Raw genomic sequence first — 20,861 nt, 5'->3', positions numbered from 1 at the left:
ATCGATGTTGTGCAACTATCAAGCTCGTATCCCACTGCACGTCACTTATTCACCTCTTCGGCGGCCGCTCAACGCCTGCCATTTTGCTAGCTCACGGCTAGAGTTGTGTTCTTTTGTGCACCAGGTGGTCTGGCCGTGCCTCTAACGAAGGATTCGGCCCTCCTTGACGAACGGTCCACTTGCCAGTGTCGCAAAGTCGCGAAGCAGGAAACACCATTTCGCTCACTGTAGAACTTCCAGAAAGATACCATTTCGGTCGCGAGCATGTCACAAGCATGACGCGCGCTGTATCGGTTTTGTAATTGTACAGCGCTGAACCCTGCAGCTGCCAGCGAATTCACCGGCGCACCTTGCAGCTATGCCGGCCGTCTCTCAACCGCACCCGTCGAATGCGCGACAACCTGACATGCAAACACAAACACCGCCCGCCAAACACAAACGCTTCGCGTCGCTGTTGCGCCTGCCCTCGTCGTCATCTAAAAAGGAGAAAGACAAAGAAACTCCCCCAGCTTCCTCTCCACGCTCGCGACGCGCAACAACAAACCCCACCACACCCACAGCACCCGTTCAGAAAGCGCCCTCGGCTTCACCTTCTTACTTTTCCCCACAGCCCGGGTCATCCGGCTCAGGTACCGATTTGCGCTCACCAGGAAGCAAGAGACCGCCTGCCTCGTACAGTGGTCATGGGTAAATACACTTTGCGCTATTGTGTACAATGTTTGGTACTAACAACAGCATAGTAAGCAACTATCTCGTAGTCGACAATTAGTAGCTCAGCAACCCCTCAGCCCTTGTACACTACCGGAATGAAGCTGTAATGCACTACTTGAAAGTCGAGCTCAGCTCTCTCTAATTGCTGTTCCCAGTGCTCTGGGACACGGCTGACCGAATTCACTTCTAGGCATAGACAATTCGCGTGGACCGCCAGTCACATTGATCACACGTGGGAACTCCGACTACGCACGCAAGAAGGTCCCTGCCACGACCCCTACTCAGCCTCAGCGACAGCACTCAGGATTACCGACGCCAATTGCTGGGCTGCAACGGATGGGCCAGCCAGCAGACGACGACGACTCAGACAGCTCGAGTGCAAGCGAAGCCACCGCGTCAATACCACCCACGAGCAAGCCAGTGCTCTCGCGACAGAGCACAGTGACGAGCATACGATCCTCGCGACACATGGCGAGCTCGAGGGACGAGTCCTCTGACTTCGACGACACCCGCAGTGGACACACTGGGCGCGCAAAGAGGAACATTTCAGGCGCTGAGAGCGAGGACCTCTTCATGAACATCGCCGAAGACAATGCGCCCAGGCAGCGCGCAATTGATGCTGCAGTACGGCAGGACCGGCTGCGCTCGCGCATTGCCAGAGTGAACAATCGACATTCAACACCTTCCGGTCTGCAACCGTCCTCACCCGTACACGCCATATCCACTTATACCACGCCGACTACAAGCCGTATACCCTTCTCCTCCTCTACAGACCCAAAGGCGAGCGTATTGCCCCGCCGAGCAACAGCGCTTCCCACACCATCTAGAACGACGTATCAGTCACCACTATCACCGAACAACCCAAACGAGACCCACCGCACACGCTTGCCTGAGCTCAACGCCAAAGCTTCTTTTTCTTCCAGGAGAGATGCAGAACTCTCACCAAGCGAGTTTCTTGCCTCGATGCGACGGCCATCTGTTCCAGATGCGCTACAAACCCCTCCAAAGCGCACGCCCACACACGCCTACCGTTCTTCGAACTTGAACTACACGTCCACGCGCAACGAGCCGAAAACGCCGCAAACTGATCCGAGACATGAGGGATCTTCGCATCATGATGGTACTGAATCACATGGCTCAACAGGCCCTGCAGCTTCAGTATGGGACGAACTAGATGAGTTAAAGACAAGGATCAAAAAGATAGAACAGGGTGGCGGCAAGACTCCTGCAACTTCAAACGCTGCCGTTGCTCAAGCTTCCGCCGAACGTCCACGAACCGCCAATACATCAGCCACCACAGTCTCCTCCTCCCCACATCAGCAGCGCAAGCCGAATGCGTCTCCATCTGAATCCACAGTCGATGCGCCATCCACAAAAGTTCACCCTCTGCTAAGAGACGCCTTGGCAAAGGCTAAGCAACACACTACGCATTCGGTATACCGTGTACTCGAGTCTACAGCAACAGAAGCAATTGCGCTGGCAGAGATGGCAGGAAGCACGGGAATGCTGGGCTCAGCAGCCTCGGTCTACAGTGGTGCTGCGACAGCTGACCGACAAGTCCGCCGAAAAGCAGACAATATCTGTCGTAGCCTAACAGAGCTTTGTATAGCATTGTGCGATACAAAACCGAGTCTAGCGAGTTCCGCTATGCGCTCGTCGGCGGCCGCAGTGACACGTAGGCCGAGTGTGCAGGTCAATGGCGAATCACCGAAACCATTAAGAGACAGCGAGGAGACTGGAAGTGTCGTTTCATTCTCGGGTGTTAGTCCCAGCCGAGCTCTTGAGCGCATTGAAGCCCGCAGGACCAGCATGCTTGCGGCCTCTACCAGTAAACGCGACTCCAGTCAAGAGACTAATAGTACTTCTGATGCTCTCGCTGCATCTCGCATACAACGAGCAGGCACTAGTCTCAATCGTACTCGACGCCAATCAGACGCGGAAGAAGACGAGGACGATACGCTGCGTGCACCATCTCGCGCAATGACAGATTTCAGGCAATTACGGAGTATCAATGCCAATACCACCACCCACACCAACACCAACAGTAGCAACTTCGAGAAGAACCGGCACAGCAGCAGAACGTATACGTCACAAGAACCAATGCCGGAGTTGCAACCATCACCTAAGTTTCGACCTGCCCCTAGCCTACGGCGACCGACCGTAACAGGTGTACCGAACGAGAACAGCCTTCTCTTCAGAGACAGCCCTCGACGCTACAACTTTGATCGACAGAGTTCACCGGCGGTCGAGAAGCAAACAGTCAATGGTCTCCGGGAACGACTACAGCTCAGCACAAACCGCACCAACCTGAATCGCAACTCGATTGGTACCACAGCCGACTTGACCCGTAGCATGAGCCTAGGTAGAACGAGGATGAGAGGTGCAAGTACTGGAGAGTGAGCAGATGAAGAACTGCATGCATTTTGATTGAGCGTTTCTGACGATCGTAACGATATATACCCAGTTTGCTGTCCGGACGATGCGTTACAATGCGGCATTCTAAATGCACTTCACCGGCGCCGGAACGATGCGTCACGGCATTGCGAATCCAGCGGCGTCGACTGTAGCCACGACAAGGACAACGATATAAGATCTAGCATCTATTGAGGTTTTGGGGAAATGAGATTTCTTCGAAGCGGTGGGAGCACGCGTTGTTTCTCGAACTTATCTTCACGACGCGACATGCAACATTCCAGCAGGCGTTACGATTGTACATATACTCCACAACGCAGTGCCGACGAAGCACACATGCTTCTTGTATCAGTATGTGGATTCATGAACAGCAGACCAACTTTCAATTCTATCCAAAACTACGCATGTTCGTCGCGTATGTTCGATTACTCATACAAGTTATCTCCCAACTCTCTGTTCCTTGCATGTGACAAACTTTCGATCCGTCGCGATCGACCTTAGCCAACACAACAAGATTCCGAAAGACTAATCACATGCGGCACACTCAACAAGGCGGCTTTCAAGATTATTAGTGGACGATTTGAACGTTGACGCGAAGTTGGCCCCGTGGAAACTTGATCTGGCTTGCTTGATCTTGCGTGCACGCGGAACGATCACTGGGTCTAGCCCGGATGACGTATGACGTGCGACGTTCACACACCAGGCACGATCCCTGTCACCACATCGCCAACCGCTTGCGTGGGCCATGATCCTGAGCTGGTGATCGCAGATGAGATCACTGGGGGATGACGAGCTGGAATGAGGGTCCTGTTGGGGTGGAGGTATATATTGCTGCGGCCTGCGAATTCACATGGCTTGATTTCTATTGACACTACTAAATTCTCCTCATCTTATGACCGTTTTCGCACCAGTACAGATTAGATCTCTGCAGAAGTAAAAGACGTCAGGATGGCAAACAACAACCAGAACAGCGAGAGCAAGACCTACAAGCAGCAAGCCGGCGAATTCTACAATCGCCAGTATGACAACTGGGTCCCCTGGATCGAGGACAAATACCTGCAGTGGTTCACCAAGGACAACAAGGCTTCATATACCACAAAGCGTACGTCTTCCCCGCCGACCTCCACCCAGAACCTCCTCTCATCCCCTCTCTCCACCCTTCTCACATCCTCACCAAACACGCACTAACCCCATCTCAGAGAACCTTGACAAAACCAAAGTAACAGGCGTATCCCAAGTCGACAACTTGCAAGACGGCGTCAACGGCCTCGTCTCGGGCCAAGTAGGCCAAGGCGGCCTCGCGCAACCCATTGGCGACGCGCTGTCCAAGGAGGGCATCAACCGCGCTGAGCGCAGTGGCAAGGACGAGAATGGGAATCCCATTGAGAGCCAAGGACCGCTGGGTGGATATGGTCAGGGTGCGGTAGATGGTGTGAAGGGTGGCGCTGGGGCGGTGGGAAGCGGTGCACAGAGCGTGGGGAGCGGTGTTGCGGGGGGCGCGAAGAGTGCTGGGGGATACATTGGTGGGCTTTGGGGTGGGAAGAAGGGGGATGAGCCGAAGAAGTAGATTGATGGGAGCGGGGAAGGGGTTGGAGGGAGGTGCTGGGTGAGGATATATGATACCACAATACGATTCTGTTAGTTCTTTCTAGGAGCAAATTGCAACTATTCCTATCTTGAGGTATTGTTCCGTTCGTCTTCGATTGTCAGCAAACACATGAGTCTACATATAAGCGGTGAAAAGCTACGTCCTTAAAATTTTTGCCCGTCGAGACCGCCGCCACTTGAGGTGGTTCAACTTCACCTCCGTGAGCAGAGTTTTCACCGTGAGCGTCTCTGTCAAGCTTTTTGAGACGCTTTCACCTCGATTGTGCTTGGACTTGTTCGGGCATTCTACATACTAGCTTCTTAGCTTTTCGCACAGTGCTTTTCCCACTGTCCAGTCTCTCCTTCTTCCCTCGCTTCAATCTCCACTGTCATTCTCTGTCACGATTCAGGGCGCTCTTGCCTGTCGAACCTCACCTGCCATGAGAGTGACTGCCACGTCACACTAGCGTTGTTTACAGCTACTCAACTATACATACTGTTCGTAGCTTCACCCAATATAACCTCAGTTCAATCCGTCAATTCTTCCCATATGCGCACTGTCCACGCTTCCCGACATTCTCTCTACCTGCTAGCAGGTCTAGCCACACCACTCCTTCCATCATTGTATCCATCATGGCTCGCGAAATGTTGATGGATACTCTCAAGAAGCAGTATGGAGTCAAGAAGCAGTATGGAGTCAAGAAGCAGTATGGAGTCAAGAAGCAGCATGGAGTCAAGAAGCAGCATGGAGTCAAGAAGCAGCATGGAGTCAAGAAGCAGCATGGAGTCAGGAAGCATCTTCAAGTCGCTGTAGATGCTCCGGTCTTCGTGCCCGCTGGCGTCTACACACCACCAACATCGAAGGCACCTTCTTCCTCTTCGACAAATCCTAAGCACAACGAAAGTTCGCATACATACACACCACCAGACCGTGGTGTCGAAAGCGATGATGAAGAATCTGTCTGCACAGAGCAACCAGCACCTGAGGTGAGAGATGCTTCGGAAGAGAACAATAAGTCTACAATGTGAAGCCAGTTCGCCAATCTTGACTACTCTACCGCCATGTATGATTCGGACATTCGCAAATGGCTGGCAGATGATCGCACGAATCTGGCACCATCGAGTTAGATCACACATTACGCATTCACTCTTGAAATCGGCCACAAAACATAGCAGTCCCGAAACCGCCCTTGAACGCCGCTTCTCCGCACTACCGGGTACCGTTCGCCAACATCCCAAAGTTGGGTCATCTCACGTTGAAGTCGCCAAACCTAAAGACGTGGGCCGCACATTTTGCAAACCACCTATAACGAAACAGTCACCACTTCCAACAGTATTATGACTGCTCCGCAGCCCACCATTCCCATCAAGGGTTATAGTTCGCGCGTACCTGGTGCAAATATTGTCTACGTCGAGAATCGCCCCGTCCGAGTGCCAGCGCCAGCGATCAATGGACCTTCGTTGTCGGCCGACATGGAACAGCGCATTCTATCCATCAAGGACATTCGCAACCTAGACCAGCAGGAGCGAGCAGTGCTTCTGAAAGGACCAATCATAGAAATCATCGTCACCGGTCAGATCATCGACGACATCCAATTTAGGCTTGAGGTAGATGGAAATGTGGCTTCGATGTGCTTCCGGAAACGCAGGAGGAAGGCTTTATGCAGAGTCGATCCTTCGATAGGGCAATTTTATAAACAGCGTTGTGCATTCGAGGTTTCAACCGTCTATTTGATGGCGCAGCATGCAAAGTGGGAGGTGCTTTATTTATGTAGGAACATTGACCACGTCCACCCTTGATGAGTCAACAACATACAAAGAAGATATAATGTGTGTGTATGTATTGTTTCAGTTGTCTCGGACTGCTAGGTCCCCAAACTCTGAAAACGCTGTCTAAGTACTTATATATGCTCGAGAATATCTCGTCTCTATGCTGCCCAGCGCTTCTTCAGCCTATCAATCACCATTCCCATGTACTGACTATCGGTTACGCTGGGTATCTGACCAAACGACTCACTGTCCTTTCCAGTCTCCTCTGTTATGTACTCCAACGGTCCCTTCGGCTTTGTAGAAGCAGCGCTACCGTACTTGCTCTCGAACCAGTCAAGCAGCTTGATCGGAGGGTTGTTCTTCGGGTCGCGGTCGGAGTTGCGTAGCCTCTCCATCCACTGGTCTGTTGGCAACGACTCAAACTCAAGACCAGCCGCAGACAGAGCAGGCAGCATATCTTTTGTCCAGTGGAAGCGGGTGGGGTTGAGAACATGATAGACGAGGCCCGGGTCGGAGGCTCGTGACGTAGCACGGTCGGGTCTGCATACGTCGAGGATAATGCGCGCTGCGTAGTCGACTGGCAACCAGGTCATCTCCTAAATAATGGTTAGTAAGGGGGCGAAGAGCGGGTATGGAAGACTTACCTCGTCCAGCTGGGGCAATGCACCAAGTGTGATTGCCGTTTGAATCATGAGGGGTATGCCCTCCGTTGTATTCCACTCGCCGACCTTGCTGTCACCGACGAGCTGACCGATTCTTAATACCCTAGCCTGGGCACCTGCATCTTTCATCGCGTTACGAACGACCTGTTCTGCAACGTATTTCGACCTGGCGTAGCCTGTGCCTTGGACGTGCGCGATATCTCTGACATGCGTCTCAGGGACTGTGCCAGGCCGCGGTGTACCTCCGGTCGAGGAGACCGACGAACAGAAATAGAAACGTGCTGGCGAGCCATGTGTCGTTGACTGACAGAGGTTGATGAAGTTCGGTACCGCTTTGATGTGCTGATCTTCGAAGCTCTCTACGGAAATGTTGAAGTTGACTGCCCAGGCACTGTGGATGACCAGAGTGAGACTCGAACGCAGTTGCACAAACCTTGATGCACCGAGACCAAAGTCTGGCTTGCTGAGGTCGGAGGGTACAGCAATAACTTTGCGGATCTCCTCAACCGAAAGATAGATGCCGCGAGATGAGAGACTCTGTAACGTCCTCTCGAAGGCGGTATGTTCTGATGATGCTCGAACAAGTGCCCATATGGCCGACACGTTGGGATCGCGGACGAGCTGAGCAAGGAGATGAGCACCCAGACCTCCAGTGACACCTGTCAAGACCACGGTCTCAGTAGCTGGTGTAGTTCGATACTCTTCATCGTATGTCTTGAACGAGGAGTGCTTTGCGACAAGATCACGCATGACTTGGTACGTGTCCTTCGCTTGCTCTGCATTACCAGTGCGTAACCCATTGATGTGGCGAGCGAGAGCTTGGACGTTGCCAGTCTCATACAGGACATTCTGACCAAGTTGAGACTGGCGCCCACCAAGGTCGAGCTCCTTCTTCATTAGGCTCCACATCTTCATGCACTGCAGACTGTCGATACCCAAAGCGAAGAAGTCGTCTGTTGCCGAGAGCTTAACACCGAGATTCTCTTGGAACCTTTGTAGCAGATAGGTCTCGAGCTCCGGTAAGGGCAGCGCCACTGTGCCGACCTCGTCATCACCACTTTCGAAGTTGGCGTATGCGGTCTCGATCTGGTCCTTGAACTGTGCGTAGACTTGCGCACGGATGAAGGTGCCCTTGTCAGTCTTCGCATATGTGGTGTCGGCAGGCAGAACTACGATCAACTCCTTTGGTATCCGTGAGAAGCTCTCGGCACGAGAGTTTGCGTCTTCGACGGCGGGCCATATTTGTTCAACGAAGTCGGCATCCGACAGATGCGAAGCAATATCGGCTTTCACGATTAGAATACCAGGAAGGCTCTTGCCGTCACCGAACACGACTGCCTCCTTGACTAGACCCTCTTGACGTATCCTGCCTTCAATAGGGATCGGCAGAACCTTCTCACCATTGACCAAGGTAAGTCTGTCGTCAAGTCTTGACACAAACCTCCAGAAGTCCGGGTTTGTTGGGTGACGCATGAAGAGATCTCTTGTGCGGAAGGACCGAGGTGGATCGTCTGAGTTGATGGTGTTCTTGGAGCGCAGACCATCAAGTGCGACACATTCGAAGATGCCTGGGGCGATCTCATCCATCAGGACATACTTTTTTACCTCGGGCAGAATTCTAAGGTAGTTCCAAGCATGATCTCCAGTTGGACGAACAGAAGTCGATAATCTGCCTGTCTCGGTGGCGCCATAATTGGCTACCAAATTGACACCGTTCTTGACCAGCATGTCTCCAAGGTCGTCAGGACATGCACTGCCACCATACATGACGAGGTCAATCTTTGCAAGTGACCTGATTCCTTCTTCTGATTCGCCTAGAAGCTTGAGAACATACGGTACGCAGAACAGTAGGTCAGGCTTGACGGCTGCGAGTGTTGCTGTGAGGTTCTGCTTCGTTAAGGGGAATGCATAGTTGAAGTAGTACATCGGCTTCCCTGAGTATATCGATCGGAAGGTCTCGTAGAAGCCAAAGCTATGGAATAGAGGTTGTGTCATTAAGGCCTTTCTATCCAAGTTTGTCGAGAACGCTGCAATACAGCTGCGGTTGGTGAGATAGATCGGCTTAGGTAGGCCTGTAGAGCCCGAAGAGTGAATGATGACAACGTTCTTCGTCGTCTCCTTATATGGGTCGTAAGCGCGATGGAAGCTGGGTGCGTCCACGCCATAGTACTCTTCATGCTTTAGCAGCTCGAGAACGGTAGTGCCACGTTCGGTCTTGACTTCTTCCAGTACTGGGTGGAAGTGTGAGGTAGTCAGAAGAGTGTTGCACTCGGCCAGCTCAAGCAAGCGAATCAAGGCCGGGGCTGCTAGTCGGGTTGACAATAGAAGGCTGGCATAGCCAAGTCTGCTCAGACCCAACAATGTGATGACGAAGGGTAGTCCAGAGTGGGCGATAATGCCAACGACAGGGGCCTTGTCAAGGGAGGCATCCTATGACTTGGTGTCAGCGTAAGCTCCGTCTGGGCATTTCTTGTACTTACCACTTTCTTGAGTCCCCTCCGTTGCAAGGCCTCTGCGGCTGCATCGGCATATTTGTTCACCGCGAAAGCTGAATGGTCTTCGTAATCTGTTACACCTTCCTTGGGGTATCCAATGAGCGGTGAATCTCGTAATTCTGATGCACGTCGCTTGATCAGCTCATCGATGGTGTAGATTTCGGCATCATGTGTTGGAAGAAGCGTTCTTGTTGGCCTTTTCTCGGTCGCTGTGTATGTGCGTGACATTGTGCCTTCACACCTTTCCAAGGGCTGCTCAGTAGATTGAGGATATGTAGAGCCCAGCATTGTGAACCGTGGCGTGCTTTATGCGGAAGTGACTTGCCCAGAACGTGGGGTGGTAACGGAGAAGGTATCCTTAAGGTGGCGCTAAGAACAACCGAAGGCCCCGGACTCGTTTTCCACAGCCGCATGGCGTTATCCGAGGGTTTGCAGATTTACCACCAATCCTGAGCTACAATATAATCTGGATAACACATCCGACAGACATTTCCCTGATGCAGTCAAGTTCAACACTGAGCTCATCTGTGCACCGAGTGTGCCGGCGACTTTAGCGCAACATTGCATGCGAGATTCGTCTTTCCTTCCTTCCCCACTGACGCGAAGGAAGATCATCATGACCATCCTGCATACTGCTAGCACGCCCGCAGATGCCACCAAACCCCACGGGGTCGCAATACCCCGCATGTGAAACCCCACAAACCACCGTGAATAATAAGCTTGGCAAGGCTGGTATAAAGACAGATCAGATGTCGAGACCTCCATAGAACCCAGCGCCTTGAGCACTATCTTTCTCTTCCTTCAAGCCATCATGACCGATCAGACCAAGACCAAGACCAAGACCAAGAACTCTAGTGAGCACATCGACACGATCAGTGTCAATGACCAGCCTATCAAGCCACAGTATGAAGAGCTTGACAAGTTCGGAGCATCTCTGGTGAAGAGCCCTGCTGAGGTTGCTCTCGTGAAGAAGCTTGATCGCTGGATGATGGTAAGTACCCCGATGTGCAGGACGTTCACAAGCTAACGCAGGCAGCCCATTCTTTGGCTCATGTACTTCCTTAACTTCCTCGACCGCAATGCCATTGTCAACGGCAAGATCGATAACATGGATAAGGACCTCAAACTCACAGGCGTTCAATACAATACTTGTGTCTCTATCTTCTTCGTTGGGTAAGTCGCCCGTCCTGATAGTACGGTCTCGTCTGACGTCCTGCAGATACTTGGTCGGCCAGGTTCCCTCCAACATGCTGCTCAACCGAATCAGGCCCTCATGGTACATGTCCGGCTGGATGATGGCCTGGGCTATCGTGTCTACGCTTATGGCAGTCGTGAAGGACTACAAGGGCATGCTTGCGTGTCGATTCATCCTTGGTATCACCGAAGCGCCGTTCTATCCTGGAGGAGTCTACTTGATCTCCATGTTCTACACCCGAAAAGAGAGTGCCACCAGGATGTCGGTCTTCTACACTGGCAACCTGCTTGCTAGTGCATTCTCTGGCTTGATCGCAGCGCCCGTTTTCTCCGGTATGGAAGGCAAACACGGCCTTGAAGGATGGAGGTGGCTTTTCATCATCCAAGGTGCGATCACTGGTAAGTTTTTCAGGATGTCGCAAGTGGGCATGACTGACATGGCTTCAAGTTGGCGTTGCTGTCCTCGCCTTTTTCATGCTCCCCAACGCACCCCTCCAAACACGATGGCTCACACAAGAGGAGCGCGAACTGGCCCACAGCAGGATTGCCTTCGACACTACCGAAAAGAAGGATAAGGTGAGCGTTTGGAAAGGTCTTCGTGAAGCTTGCACCGACTACCGCATGTGGGTGTTCGCACTTATGCAGAACCTCCACTTGTCCGCCAACGGCTTCAAGAACTTCCTGCCTACTGTTGTCCAGGTATGTCACATCGTCTCGCTCTCTTCCTTGAACGGATACTGACTGCTACTCAGACTCTTGGTTTCAACCGTACGATCACTCTCGTGCTTACGTGCCCGCCATACTTGCTGTCTGCCTTTGTCTCTGTCGCTGTCTCATGGTCATCCGGACGATTCAATGAGCGCACCTGGCACATCACTCTCTCAAAGACTGTTGCGATCGTCGGCTTCATGATCGGAACACTCACGTTGAACATTGGCGCTCGATACTTCGCCATGGTGCTCTTTGTCGGTGCCACTTATGGAGTCAACAACATCAACCTGTCCTGGACCGCTTCTGTACTCGGACAGACCGATGAGAAGAAGGCTGTTGCCATTGCTATCGCGAACACATTGGGAAATCTGTCTTTCGTATACACGCCATATCTCTGGCCAGATAGCAGCAAACCCCGCTTCTCGATGGCTATGTGGGCCAGTGTTGGCTTCTCTGCCGGTGTCATTGCCTGCGCTTGGGCACTGAGGTTCATCTTGATGAGGGACAACAGGAAGATCCGTGCTCAGAACAACGAGGCTATCAACTTCTACGTCTACTAAGGATGATTTCGATCGAGGGAGGAGGTCTGCTGAAACTTATTATGGACTACTGTCTGCGAGCAAACCGAAGATTTCTGACGTTAAGCGTCACGTCAAGCGAGGGCGCTCTTACTATTTTATTGAACCCAATGGTTGACATGTTGGCTCGCAACTTCCACCTCAGAAGTGATCGGGTGATAAGTACCGCCAGGAAGCGACGGTGATGAAAGTGAAAGCGCCACCTCGCTTGCGCCTAACATCGCGAACCCACACAAACATCATCGATTCCTAGTACAAACCCGACGCATCTTCAGTCCAACTGTATCACTAACGAGCTCACCAATATTAACACAACGTTGCAGACAATCAAACAGCACACATCCAGAAAAGCATCAGCCTTGTTTGCCACGATGGGCTTTGTGGCAAACAATGAAGAGCTACAGCTTCGACAACCGAGGTCTGATGAATTACAGTTCTTGACGATACCCGCAACACCAGAAAACACACCAGTAGTTACGATGAGCGATCCAGCGGGCGATCATATGGCTGCTCGGGGCACGGAGATACAAGACGTCGCAACCAGCAATAACTGCAATGATACCCCTACTCTGGAGAAAGAATCTTCTCCCCCTGAGCACTATGAGCCAGCCGCTCGCCGTATATCCACTGACGAAAACTACACAGACGGAGAAGAAGACTCAGATGAATACCTATACGCCTCTCTCGACCCCAACACCACACTGGCAATCCCCATCACAAACCCCTCTGCCTTCCCCATCCAACGCCTCCAGGAAGTCCAAGCGCAGTACTACCCCAGCACCCACGTAACCAACATGCTGGTTCACAAAACGCCCTCAGGTCCGATCACCAAAGTAGCCGCCGACATTCAAGACGGCTCGGTCAACCACCTCTTTATCCGCGACACACGCCTGATCAACGCCCTCGGCCTCGCGCTCCCAGCTTTCGATACCATCAATCTCGACACCACGCAACTCCGGCTCGATGAGACATTCACGATCGATATCTTTCCCGGTCAGCGGCCGAATGAAGTCGATGAGTGGATAATGGGCGACTTGGTAAGCGCGAGGCATGCGTATTTGTACTGGTTGGATGAGCGTAGGTCGGCGGATCCGAGGTCACCGCCGTATGCGGCGGAGGCGAAGGCGATTGCGAGAAAGACAGGGAGGCGGTACCCAGATGTCATGAGGGAGATTGAAGGGGTGTGGAAGTTGGAGCAGGGGAGTAACGGGAGGGAGTATAGAGAGAATCGGGTGAGGTATTTGGGTGAGAATCCGACGTATCCGGAAGGGGCGGAGGAGAAGAGGGTTGTGAGGAGTATGTTTGGGTAGGTGGTGAGAGCATTTGAGGACTGCCGTACGTTCGGATTATGGGCTAATGTTGTGTGTTGAAGCCTATGGCATCAAGGAGAGAGCGCAACCCTTTGTGGTAAAATCTCGTCATTAGATGAACGAAGGCATGTAGCTACCTTTTTCAACTAAGTCCCGCCAATCAACATTCCTCTTCGCTTTCTCGTCGCTGACGAGATCTTGTCTCTTCCACACAGCCTTGACCAATTTGATGATGATGCTGTAGTTTCCGATGCGCCTCCTTGCCCCACTCGTCTCCATCAGGTCCAGTATTCGAATGCGATCCTCGTCTTCGGTGACGCTGCAGGCTAAGATGAAGAGGGGCCAAGGGCTGCTACAGATCTTCATCTCCCATAGGATATTCAAACCGTTGCGTAGAGAGTGCTGGGGATTGCTTGCAGGGACGAAGGTCGTGGGGGCAGTCTGGTAAAAGTAGAGTACTGCAGCAATTCTGTACAATTCTGCGGTGAAAGTGATGCGCGTGTCGTTGATGATACCAGATGTTGAGCCAGGCTGGATGAGAAGCTTTTGCTCCAAGTTCAGCAGACGGTTCTCAATTCGAGAAAGTATCCCGAAATGCTCGCAGGGGACAGTTAATGAGGGATTTCCAGCAGTGCCAGCAGGACTCACGGCAGGCTTTGCTGCTTGTAGCTGATTTGTACATCCTATCAGATGGAGCACTTCGGTCGAGCACCCCAGTACTCCAATGATCTATTCGAAGTCAGATTGGGATACTTGATCTCCGTTTCATGAACATCATGTCGGATATTCGACGTACCTTTCGATTCTCGGACGTGTTAGATGGCAGCGAGATCTCAGGGTTCGCCACTTGCGCTGGGTAGGTGTACTGGCTGAAGATGTAATGATACTGGAACCACGGCTTGAGGAACTCAAAGCCAGCAGTAGATTTCACAGTCTCGGGGATCGTATTGTAGACGGATTTTGCCCCTTCAAGATGCATGTACCACGCGGTGTCGGACTCGTCGAAGACCTTTGATTTCCATTAGCGACCTCGAGTGATACGTGGAAGTCCAAAAGCATACTCCGTAGACACACAGCATCATACAGGCTGCAAAGTGTCTGGTCTTGGATGCACAGTCCACAGTCTCAATTGACAGGTTGGCGAAGCTGTCGCTCAGGTCTTTGATCGCTCGGAACTTATACTTCAGTGCCTGCTGCGGGCGACCGAGATGGTAGCAAGCAATGGCGAGAGTGGAGTGGAGAATGCTTCGAGCGGACAGATCTGGTGAAGAAAGTGCCATTGGGATCAGTGCTAAGCGGAAGCCGTTCGAGTCATCGTCAATAGTGGTTGTTATCCGAGCTATCTCCAAATCATCTAGACGTGGTCAGTGGTTATTTGGACGATGAGAAGGATTTGAGAAGCACACAGTGATTGAGCAACATGCCGTTCTGCTCACTGACTGAGATTGGGTTGATTGATATCGGGATCGCATTCGACATGATGCTGACCAACTCGCCGTTGATGAGATCTGTAACACACAGTCTGCTGCCATCAAGATCTTCGACCACAGTGTTAAGAAAGGTAAAACATCCATCTCTTTGAGGAAGGTAATTGGTGACGACATCTTGATCGTTCACCTCATATCGCTTTTGCTTGCGGCGTCCGTCTTGCTTATCAGGCCAGGCAAGGCGAAGCCCATAACCCTGACAGGTTCGTTGACCCTTTTTGCAGTTGATGCAGGTTGGCAGAGCCCGGTCACAGCCGACTTTGCGCTCTAGAATGGAGTCAGTAAGTAAGATTGCGACGTCAAATGAGGCAACCTACGCTTGCAAGTCCAGCAATTGGTCGACGCATTCGGCATCTTGTCTGCGCCATGGTACTGCAGACTCAGGTAGGTCGATCAGACATGTGCGAGCTTCGACTGCAAGATGACTGTTCGAATGGGAAGCTTGTGTAGATCTGGTATGGGTTGGATCGCATGTACATGAATTTACGTGACTATGCTAGCTTCGGTGGAATCATGACTCAGCGAAGCCACGAGAGTCCTCCGCCGGATATTGCAGGCTCTGCTTGGTGACGAAGACAAGCTTCAGCTATTTTCGAGAGCGCAGGAGTGTGACTATGGAATTTAATGGAGATTCTGATCGACCCTTCGATCGATGAAGGACGTGCTTGTGGCTAATGGCTTGACGCTTGAAGGCCTTCGAATGTGTTCACATCTGGAATACAACGGCGATGCTATATCGGAGTGTGAAAGCAGGTATAAAAGCAACATAGGCGACTCCTAATCAAATGCGCATAGTATATATGGGTTGGGTTTAAAAGCTGGAGGTGAGCGTCGAGCTGTGCATTTGTTCTTGACGTCCTGATTGATGTTCGAGGCAGGCGCTGACAGGGGTCCACCGCACCAGCCAACGAAAAGCCCCACTCTGCTAAGCGACCCTTGGCGCCCACACGCTGGTCGTTGCTTCCCAATCTCTCGAACTTTTTCGCATCGCGATACTAACCACAGGCAATCCACGACAGCCACCATGTCCAGGCCGACCGTCACCGTCATCTCCCCCAAGGGCGAGTCCTCCAAGGACACCATTGCCGTCCCCAATGTCTTCAAGGTCAGTCGCTGCGAGACGCTGGCCGCTCGAACACACAACGACACCGCACGCGCTGCAAATACGTGGGACTGGGAGTGAGGGGGCGAGGGTGCAAATTTTGCAATTAGCAACATGACCTCGAGACTCACAAGCTCAGTATTCGCAATGCACAGCGGGCTGCAAGAGCAAGGCTTTTTCGATGCCAGAACTGGTGGCTAACAAATTTGCAGGCGCCCATCCGCCCTGACATTGTCCACTCGGTCCACACTGGCATGAACAAGAACCGCCGCCAGCCCTACGCCGTCTCCGAGAAGGCTGGTCACCAGACCTCTGCTGAGTCCTGGGGTACCGGTCGCGCTGTTGCCCGTATCCCCCGTGTCTCCGGTGGTGGTACTCACCGCGCTGGTCAGGCCGCCTTCGGTAACATGTGCCGTTCCGGTCGCATGTTCGCTCCCACCAAGGTCTGGCGCAAGTGGCACCAGAAGATCAACCTCAACCAGAAGCGCTTCGCGACCGCCTCCGCGCTCGCCGCCTCTGGCAGCCCTGCTCTTCTCCTTGCCCGCGGTCACGCCATCTCCACCGTCCCTGAGGTTCCCCTCGTCGTCTCCTCGACCGCCTTCGCTGATGGCGCCATCAAGAAGACCTCCGCCGCTGTTGCCCTTCTCAAGGCTGTCGGTGCCGGTGCTGACATCGAGAAGGCCAAGAACTCTCGCAAGGTCCGCGCTGGTAAGGGTAAGATGAGGGGTCGCCGCCACAAGCAGCGCCGTGGTCCTCTCGTCATCTACAACCCTGAGGAGGATGGCAAGGACCTCGTGCTTGCTTTCCGCAACATCCCCGGCGTCGAGACCAGCTCCGTCTACTCGCTCAACCTCCTCCAGCTCGCCCCTGGTGGTCACCTTGGCCGCTTCGTCGTCTGGTCGTCGTCTGCTTTCTCTGCTCTCGACAAGATCTACGGCTCCACCAGCGAGCCCTCTGCTCTCAAGAAGGACTTCCTCCTGCCTACCACCATCATGAAGCAGCCTGACCTGTCCAAGATCATCAACTCCAGCGACATCCAGAAGGTCCTCCGCCCTGTCCGTGGCGGTGCTGTCTCCAAGCGCGGTGTTGTACAGAAGAAGAACCCTCTCAAGAACTTCCAGGTGCAGCTCCGTCTCAACCCTTACGCTGCTGCTTTCTCGAAGGAGAAGCTCGGCCAGAAGAAGGTTGAGCACACCAAGGAGAGGTCTGGCGAGTCTTTCGCCAACCTGTTGGCTGAGAACTAAGCATGCAGTTTAGCGGGAACGGTTTCTTTAAGGTCAATCACGGAAATGAATCATGGGACAGGCGGCTAGTGTAGCTGTCTGAAAACACCTCACGAGGTTTACTCTTCCAATATCTTCTTCCGCTGTGTTATGTCGTGTCGTGATGCATATTATACCCAATCTATCATTATACAATGCACACATCAAGTCCTTCTAGTACGGTCTTCACACACGTATCCACGTCGACTAAGTCCCCTCACGCCTGCTCATCAATTCTCACCTCCACCCCCTTTCCCCTCTCTGTCCCAAACAACTCTAACAACCCATCCCTCCTGAACATCCTCGCACAATCCACCGCATTCGGCTGTCCACCCATGATGTTCGCACCCGCCTCGAACAGTACTTTCACAACGTCCTCATAACCCTTGAACACCGCACCTGCGATGGGACTCTGCCCACGGCCGTTCAGCGCATTCGGATCAGCACCCGCGTCTAGCAGCATTTGGGCTGTTTCTGCGTGCCCGTGATAAGATGTCAACATCAGAAGGGTGTCTCCGGTTGAGTTGGTAAGGTTTTTGGGCACGCCGGCATCGATGTATTGCTTCAATGTCGTGGTGTTGCCTTCGCGTGCTAGATCGAACAATCTGGCAGCGAGGTCGAGAGCTGCCGGAGGGAGATCAGCAACGGATTGAGGAGGTTGTAATGTTCCGTTTGTTGGAGCTGTGCCATTGGTCGCTGGAGTGCCGTTCATTCCCTCTGCTGTTGGTGGGACACCGTTGGATGTGTGTTCGGAAGCCATGGTATAGTGTATGATATGTGCTGCTCAAGGTACTTCAGAATGTGAAGTAATAATATATGTGAGGGGTGAGGTGATTGAATTAAAGTATCTAATCAAGCGGCCGTCTATGTTTCAAGTCTAGTACACAAATGCTTAGCAGTTGTGTAGAATGCCATGGATTGTTGATGACATAACCACCGTTGGAAGCGGGATGACGCACGATCGAGCGTGGTGAAAGCGCGCACTAGCGCCATTTGTGGTACGCGACTCCCGCAAGTCGTTGACCAGCTCCAGGACGTACGATCAACACAGCTTCGACCCCACGACCCGACCTCACCAAGTCTTCCTCGGCTGCGCAGCCCCCCGCCACCATGGCTTCTCCGCCGCACATGCCGTCGTTCACGATGCCAAAAAAGCGCGGCAGCATCTCCTCGCTATCATCGGCACAAACCAAGAAGCGCAAACCCTCACAGCTCCGCAATGCCTTCTCACCGGAGACCGAAGGCGTTGGATCGCCAGCACGCTACTCGCGCTCACCGTCAGTAGACAGTGTAGCCACAACATCAGTCATCAACGGCGCAGGTGGGAAGAAGAGGCGGAAGAAGAACGCAGACGATGCCAGCACCGCAGGCTCCAGCATGCGCGGCGGAAAAGGCGATACACGCAGCGCGTTAAACGGCGACGGCAACGCTGATGGCAATGCACAAGACGACGAGGAAGATGACGACGACATGATGGACGACGAAATGGACACCGCTCTCGAAGGCGGCCAGTCCATGGCAGACCGCAAAAATCTCGAGAAGGAACACGAGCGCGTCCTCATGGAATACATGACACCCTCCCAAGCCGACCGCTACGCTACATACCGCCGCATTCGCCTCAAGCGCGAAACCGTCCGCAAACTCGTGAATCAGACGCTTTCCCAGTCCGTCCCACAGCCCGTCATCATCGCAGTGACATCCTACACAAAATCCTTCATGGGCGAGATCATCGACCGCGCGCTCACCGTCCGCGACGAGTGGGCAGTATCTCGTACACACTTGCCCAACCCGAACCTGCCACCCCCAGTTCTGGCGCAGTCCCTGGGTCGCCCGTCCGCGCATATAAAAGATCCGCGGAACAAGCCGACGAATGCGGATATCCAGAGCGCAGGCCTGTATTTTAATCAGGTCGACAGGGGTGAGCCGCTGTGGGTCGAGATCGCGAAGGACGCGGGGTTACAGGAGAGGCTGAAGCAGTGCGATAAGGGGCCATTGACACCGGCGCACTTGAGAGAGGCGCTAAGGCGGTACAAGAGGGATAGAGATGGTGGGGGTGCTGGATTTGTGGGAATGAGTTTGGAGGGCGTGGAGAGGACGGCTGCGAGGACGGGTGGGAAAAGGCTGTTTCGTTAGCGTGGTGGTAACGAGTGGATGAACGGTGTGAAGAGAACTCAGGTCGAGGTACTCTGAAGAGAACCAGGAAGAACAGCATCAAAGGGTTCATGCATAGCGAGGGCGTTAGGGACCGGCGTTTAGGTTTCAGGCATCTTTATCACAGTGCCAGTCGAAAGTCTTAAAGCTCGACAATCGGAGACGATTTTGAACAGATGCATTGCATAAAGCTATCTAGTCACTACGAAACCATTCAACATCATCTCGAGTGAAGAACCGCGTATACTGAACGGCTGCTAAGACCCATCGATATCCCCCTCATACTCATAGACGCTCCGCAAGGCTTGAACAGTGCAAATCCATCGCCCCTTGACTTACTCCAGCCTCATCTACATTCTCCCAACGGCGACGATCACACATGTTCATGCGATGACTTCGACCGTGATTCACATGTCGGCAATCTGTATAATCTCGGCTTGCAAGTCAGTGCTGTCAGATCACCACCAGGATAGGATTGCCCAAGCTTCACCGCTTGACCATAGAAGGTAACTGTCCACGCAGACGGGAGATATGAAACAGCTCTGCCTTGACGAACTGCCAGATCAAGGAGGATGCGCTGATTCAGGGCGGGCTGCATAGGGGTATGAGCATTTTCCGAGGCGAACGTGTTGCTGTATGCAGGAGGAGCACACCAACCCCGCCGAGAAGACATTGTGTACTCCAAGTCGCTTGGTGGCAGCCGACATGAACGTGTGTGCAACATCAGGGTGAAGAAAATATTCACCGAGATTGCGAAACGAACCAGTCCTTGGTGTATCCTGATGAAACCCTCAGGCATCATCCTCTCACATGACCAAGGGCGCTGACGCGGTTCCTGCGACAGTACGCAGTGTCTAACAGCGGGATTCGTACCCCCTTCACCTGCTTCACGATGCTCACCCCGCCAACGAGTGGGTCGTCCATATTTACACACCACATCTGGGCGCCTTGACATGTAGTCACAAGTGATTGTTTTGCAGTCTTCAAGGTTGTTTGTGGGCGCGGCTGAGTGTGTGAGAAAGAGTTGAGCCTTGCCGTGGGCAGGTCAATGAAACACCAGGTCAGTTTGGCGTGGGCCGAGCCAGGTGAGGCGTGCGAGCCTCAGGTTGTAACATCACTGGTGACACCGAACAGTTGAACAGTTGAACAGCTGAACAGCTGTTTGGGAGAGCGAATACGAACGCCAGCTGTTCGTAATGCAGGTTCATTGTCGACGAGGCTCATGTTGACTGTTCTGACCCACTGTTGTTCGCTAGGCTCATGGTGTTCGCTATGCTCACTGGTGGTTGCCTCTCGTGTGGAGTAGCGCAATATCAGTGCCGTGCATGTTCGCAGCAGTTGTGTGCGTGCTTCAGGGGCCTAATTGGGGCCACGGCAGATCAAGCTTCTCGAAGACACAGCCGTCCAGCGTCGAAGATTTCACTGAACA

At 52.9% G+C, this 20,861-nt stretch overlaps 11 protein-coding genes across 11 annotated transcripts; 7 read left to right on the top strand and 4 right to left on the bottom strand.

The window, feature by feature from the left end:
- Positions 1-40: 40 nt before the first annotated feature.
- On the top strand, positions 41-3,404 carry BU25DRAFT_410371 (uncharacterized protein). Its single transcript, XM_033706269.1, has 2 exons — positions 41-687; positions 903-3,404. Exons 1-2 carry the CDS (start codon positions 359-361, stop codon positions 3,109-3,111), a joined length of 2,538 nt encoding a protein of 845 aa, XP_033562471.1. The 5' UTR covers positions 41-358; the 3' UTR covers positions 3,112-3,404.
- Positions 3,405-3,714: 310 nt separating this feature from the next.
- Positions 3,715-4,772, top strand: BU25DRAFT_410369 (uncharacterized protein). The gene is made up of 2 exons (XM_033706268.1): positions 3,715-4,225; positions 4,323-4,772. The coding sequence occupies exons 1-2, from the start codon at positions 4,072-4,074 to the stop codon at positions 4,688-4,690; spliced, it is 522 nt and encodes a 173-aa protein (XP_033562470.1). The 5' UTR covers positions 3,715-4,071; the 3' UTR covers positions 4,691-4,772.
- A 571-nt stretch (positions 4,773-5,343) lies between these two features.
- On the top strand, positions 5,344-5,838 carry BU25DRAFT_421258 (uncharacterized protein; the record flags this gene model as incomplete). Its single annotated transcript, XM_033708073.1, has 2 exons — positions 5,344-5,697; positions 5,746-5,838. The coding sequence occupies 2 exons, from the start codon at positions 5,344-5,346 to the stop codon at positions 5,836-5,838; spliced, it is 447 nt and encodes a 148-aa protein (XP_033562469.1).
- Positions 5,839-6,559: 721 nt separating this feature from the next.
- On the bottom strand, positions 6,560-9,952 carry BU25DRAFT_366999 (acetyl-CoA synthetase-like protein). Its single transcript, XM_033703860.1, has 3 exons — positions 9,623-9,952; positions 7,125-9,572; positions 6,560-7,076 (listed from the first exon to the last, which is right to left on the bottom strand). Exons 1-3 carry the CDS (start codon positions 9,923-9,925, stop codon positions 6,639-6,641), a joined length of 3,189 nt encoding a protein of 1,062 aa, XP_033562468.1. The 5' UTR covers positions 9,926-9,952; the 3' UTR covers positions 6,560-6,638.
- Positions 9,953-10,124: 172 nt separating this feature from the next.
- BU25DRAFT_439708 (MFS transporter-like protein) lies at positions 10,125-12,167 on the top strand. The gene is made up of 5 exons (XM_033709119.1): positions 10,125-10,628; positions 10,674-10,810; positions 10,857-11,230; positions 11,280-11,530; positions 11,584-12,167. The coding sequence occupies exons 1-5, from the start codon at positions 10,449-10,451 to the stop codon at positions 12,100-12,102; spliced, it is 1,461 nt and encodes a 486-aa protein (XP_033562467.1). The 5' UTR covers positions 10,125-10,448; the 3' UTR covers positions 12,103-12,167.
- A 180-nt stretch (positions 12,168-12,347) lies between these two features.
- BU25DRAFT_43011 (uncharacterized protein) lies at positions 12,348-13,485 on the top strand. The gene has a single exon (XM_033708589.1). It carries the CDS (start codon positions 12,492-12,494, stop codon positions 13,428-13,430), a length of 939 nt encoding a protein of 312 aa, XP_033562466.1. The 5' UTR covers positions 12,348-12,491; the 3' UTR covers positions 13,431-13,485.
- Positions 13,486-15,526, bottom strand: BU25DRAFT_43010 (uncharacterized protein). Its single transcript, XM_033708588.1, has 5 exons — positions 15,235-15,526; positions 14,837-15,184; positions 14,492-14,784; positions 14,227-14,439; positions 13,486-14,159 (listed from the first exon to the last, which is right to left on the bottom strand). Exons 1-5 carry the CDS (start codon positions 15,269-15,271, stop codon positions 13,542-13,544), a joined length of 1,509 nt encoding a protein of 502 aa, XP_033562465.1. The 5' UTR covers positions 15,272-15,526; the 3' UTR covers positions 13,486-13,541.
- Positions 15,527-15,920: 394 nt separating this feature from the next.
- Positions 15,921-17,650, top strand: BU25DRAFT_410366 (uncharacterized protein). Its single transcript, XM_033706267.1, has one exon. The coding sequence runs from the start codon at positions 16,274-16,276 to the stop codon at positions 17,261-17,263; it is 990 nt and encodes a 329-aa protein (XP_033562464.1). The 5' UTR covers positions 15,921-16,273; the 3' UTR covers positions 17,264-17,650.
- Positions 17,341-18,191, bottom strand: BU25DRAFT_410365 (ankyrin). The gene has a single exon (XM_033706266.1). The coding sequence runs from the start codon at positions 18,039-18,041 to the stop codon at positions 17,499-17,501; it is 543 nt and encodes a 180-aa protein (XP_033562463.1). The 5' UTR covers positions 18,042-18,191; the 3' UTR covers positions 17,341-17,498.
- Positions 18,192-18,301: 110 nt separating this feature from the next.
- On the top strand, positions 18,302-19,667 carry BU25DRAFT_410364 (uncharacterized protein). Its single transcript, XM_033706265.1, has one exon. The coding sequence runs from the start codon at positions 18,392-18,394 to the stop codon at positions 19,412-19,414; it is 1,023 nt and encodes a 340-aa protein (XP_033562462.1). The 5' UTR covers positions 18,302-18,391; the 3' UTR covers positions 19,415-19,667.
- BU25DRAFT_42999 (uncharacterized protein) lies at positions 19,611-20,540 on the bottom strand. Its single transcript, XM_033708579.1, has one exon. It carries the CDS (start codon positions 20,385-20,387, stop codon positions 19,806-19,808), a length of 582 nt encoding a protein of 193 aa, XP_033562461.1. The 5' UTR covers positions 20,388-20,540; the 3' UTR covers positions 19,611-19,805.
- Between the last annotated feature and the right edge of the window lie 321 nt (positions 20,541-20,861).

Source organism: Macroventuria anomochaeta (assembly GCF_010093625.1).
Source record: "Macroventuria anomochaeta strain CBS 525.71 unplaced genomic scaffold BU25scaffold_14, whole genome shotgun sequence".
NCBI lineage: Eukaryota > Fungi > Ascomycota > Dothideomycetes > Pleosporales > Didymellaceae > Macroventuria > Macroventuria anomochaeta.
Note: the sequence above shows the minus strand (reverse complement) of the source record. Positions and strands in the feature narration are given on the sequence as shown.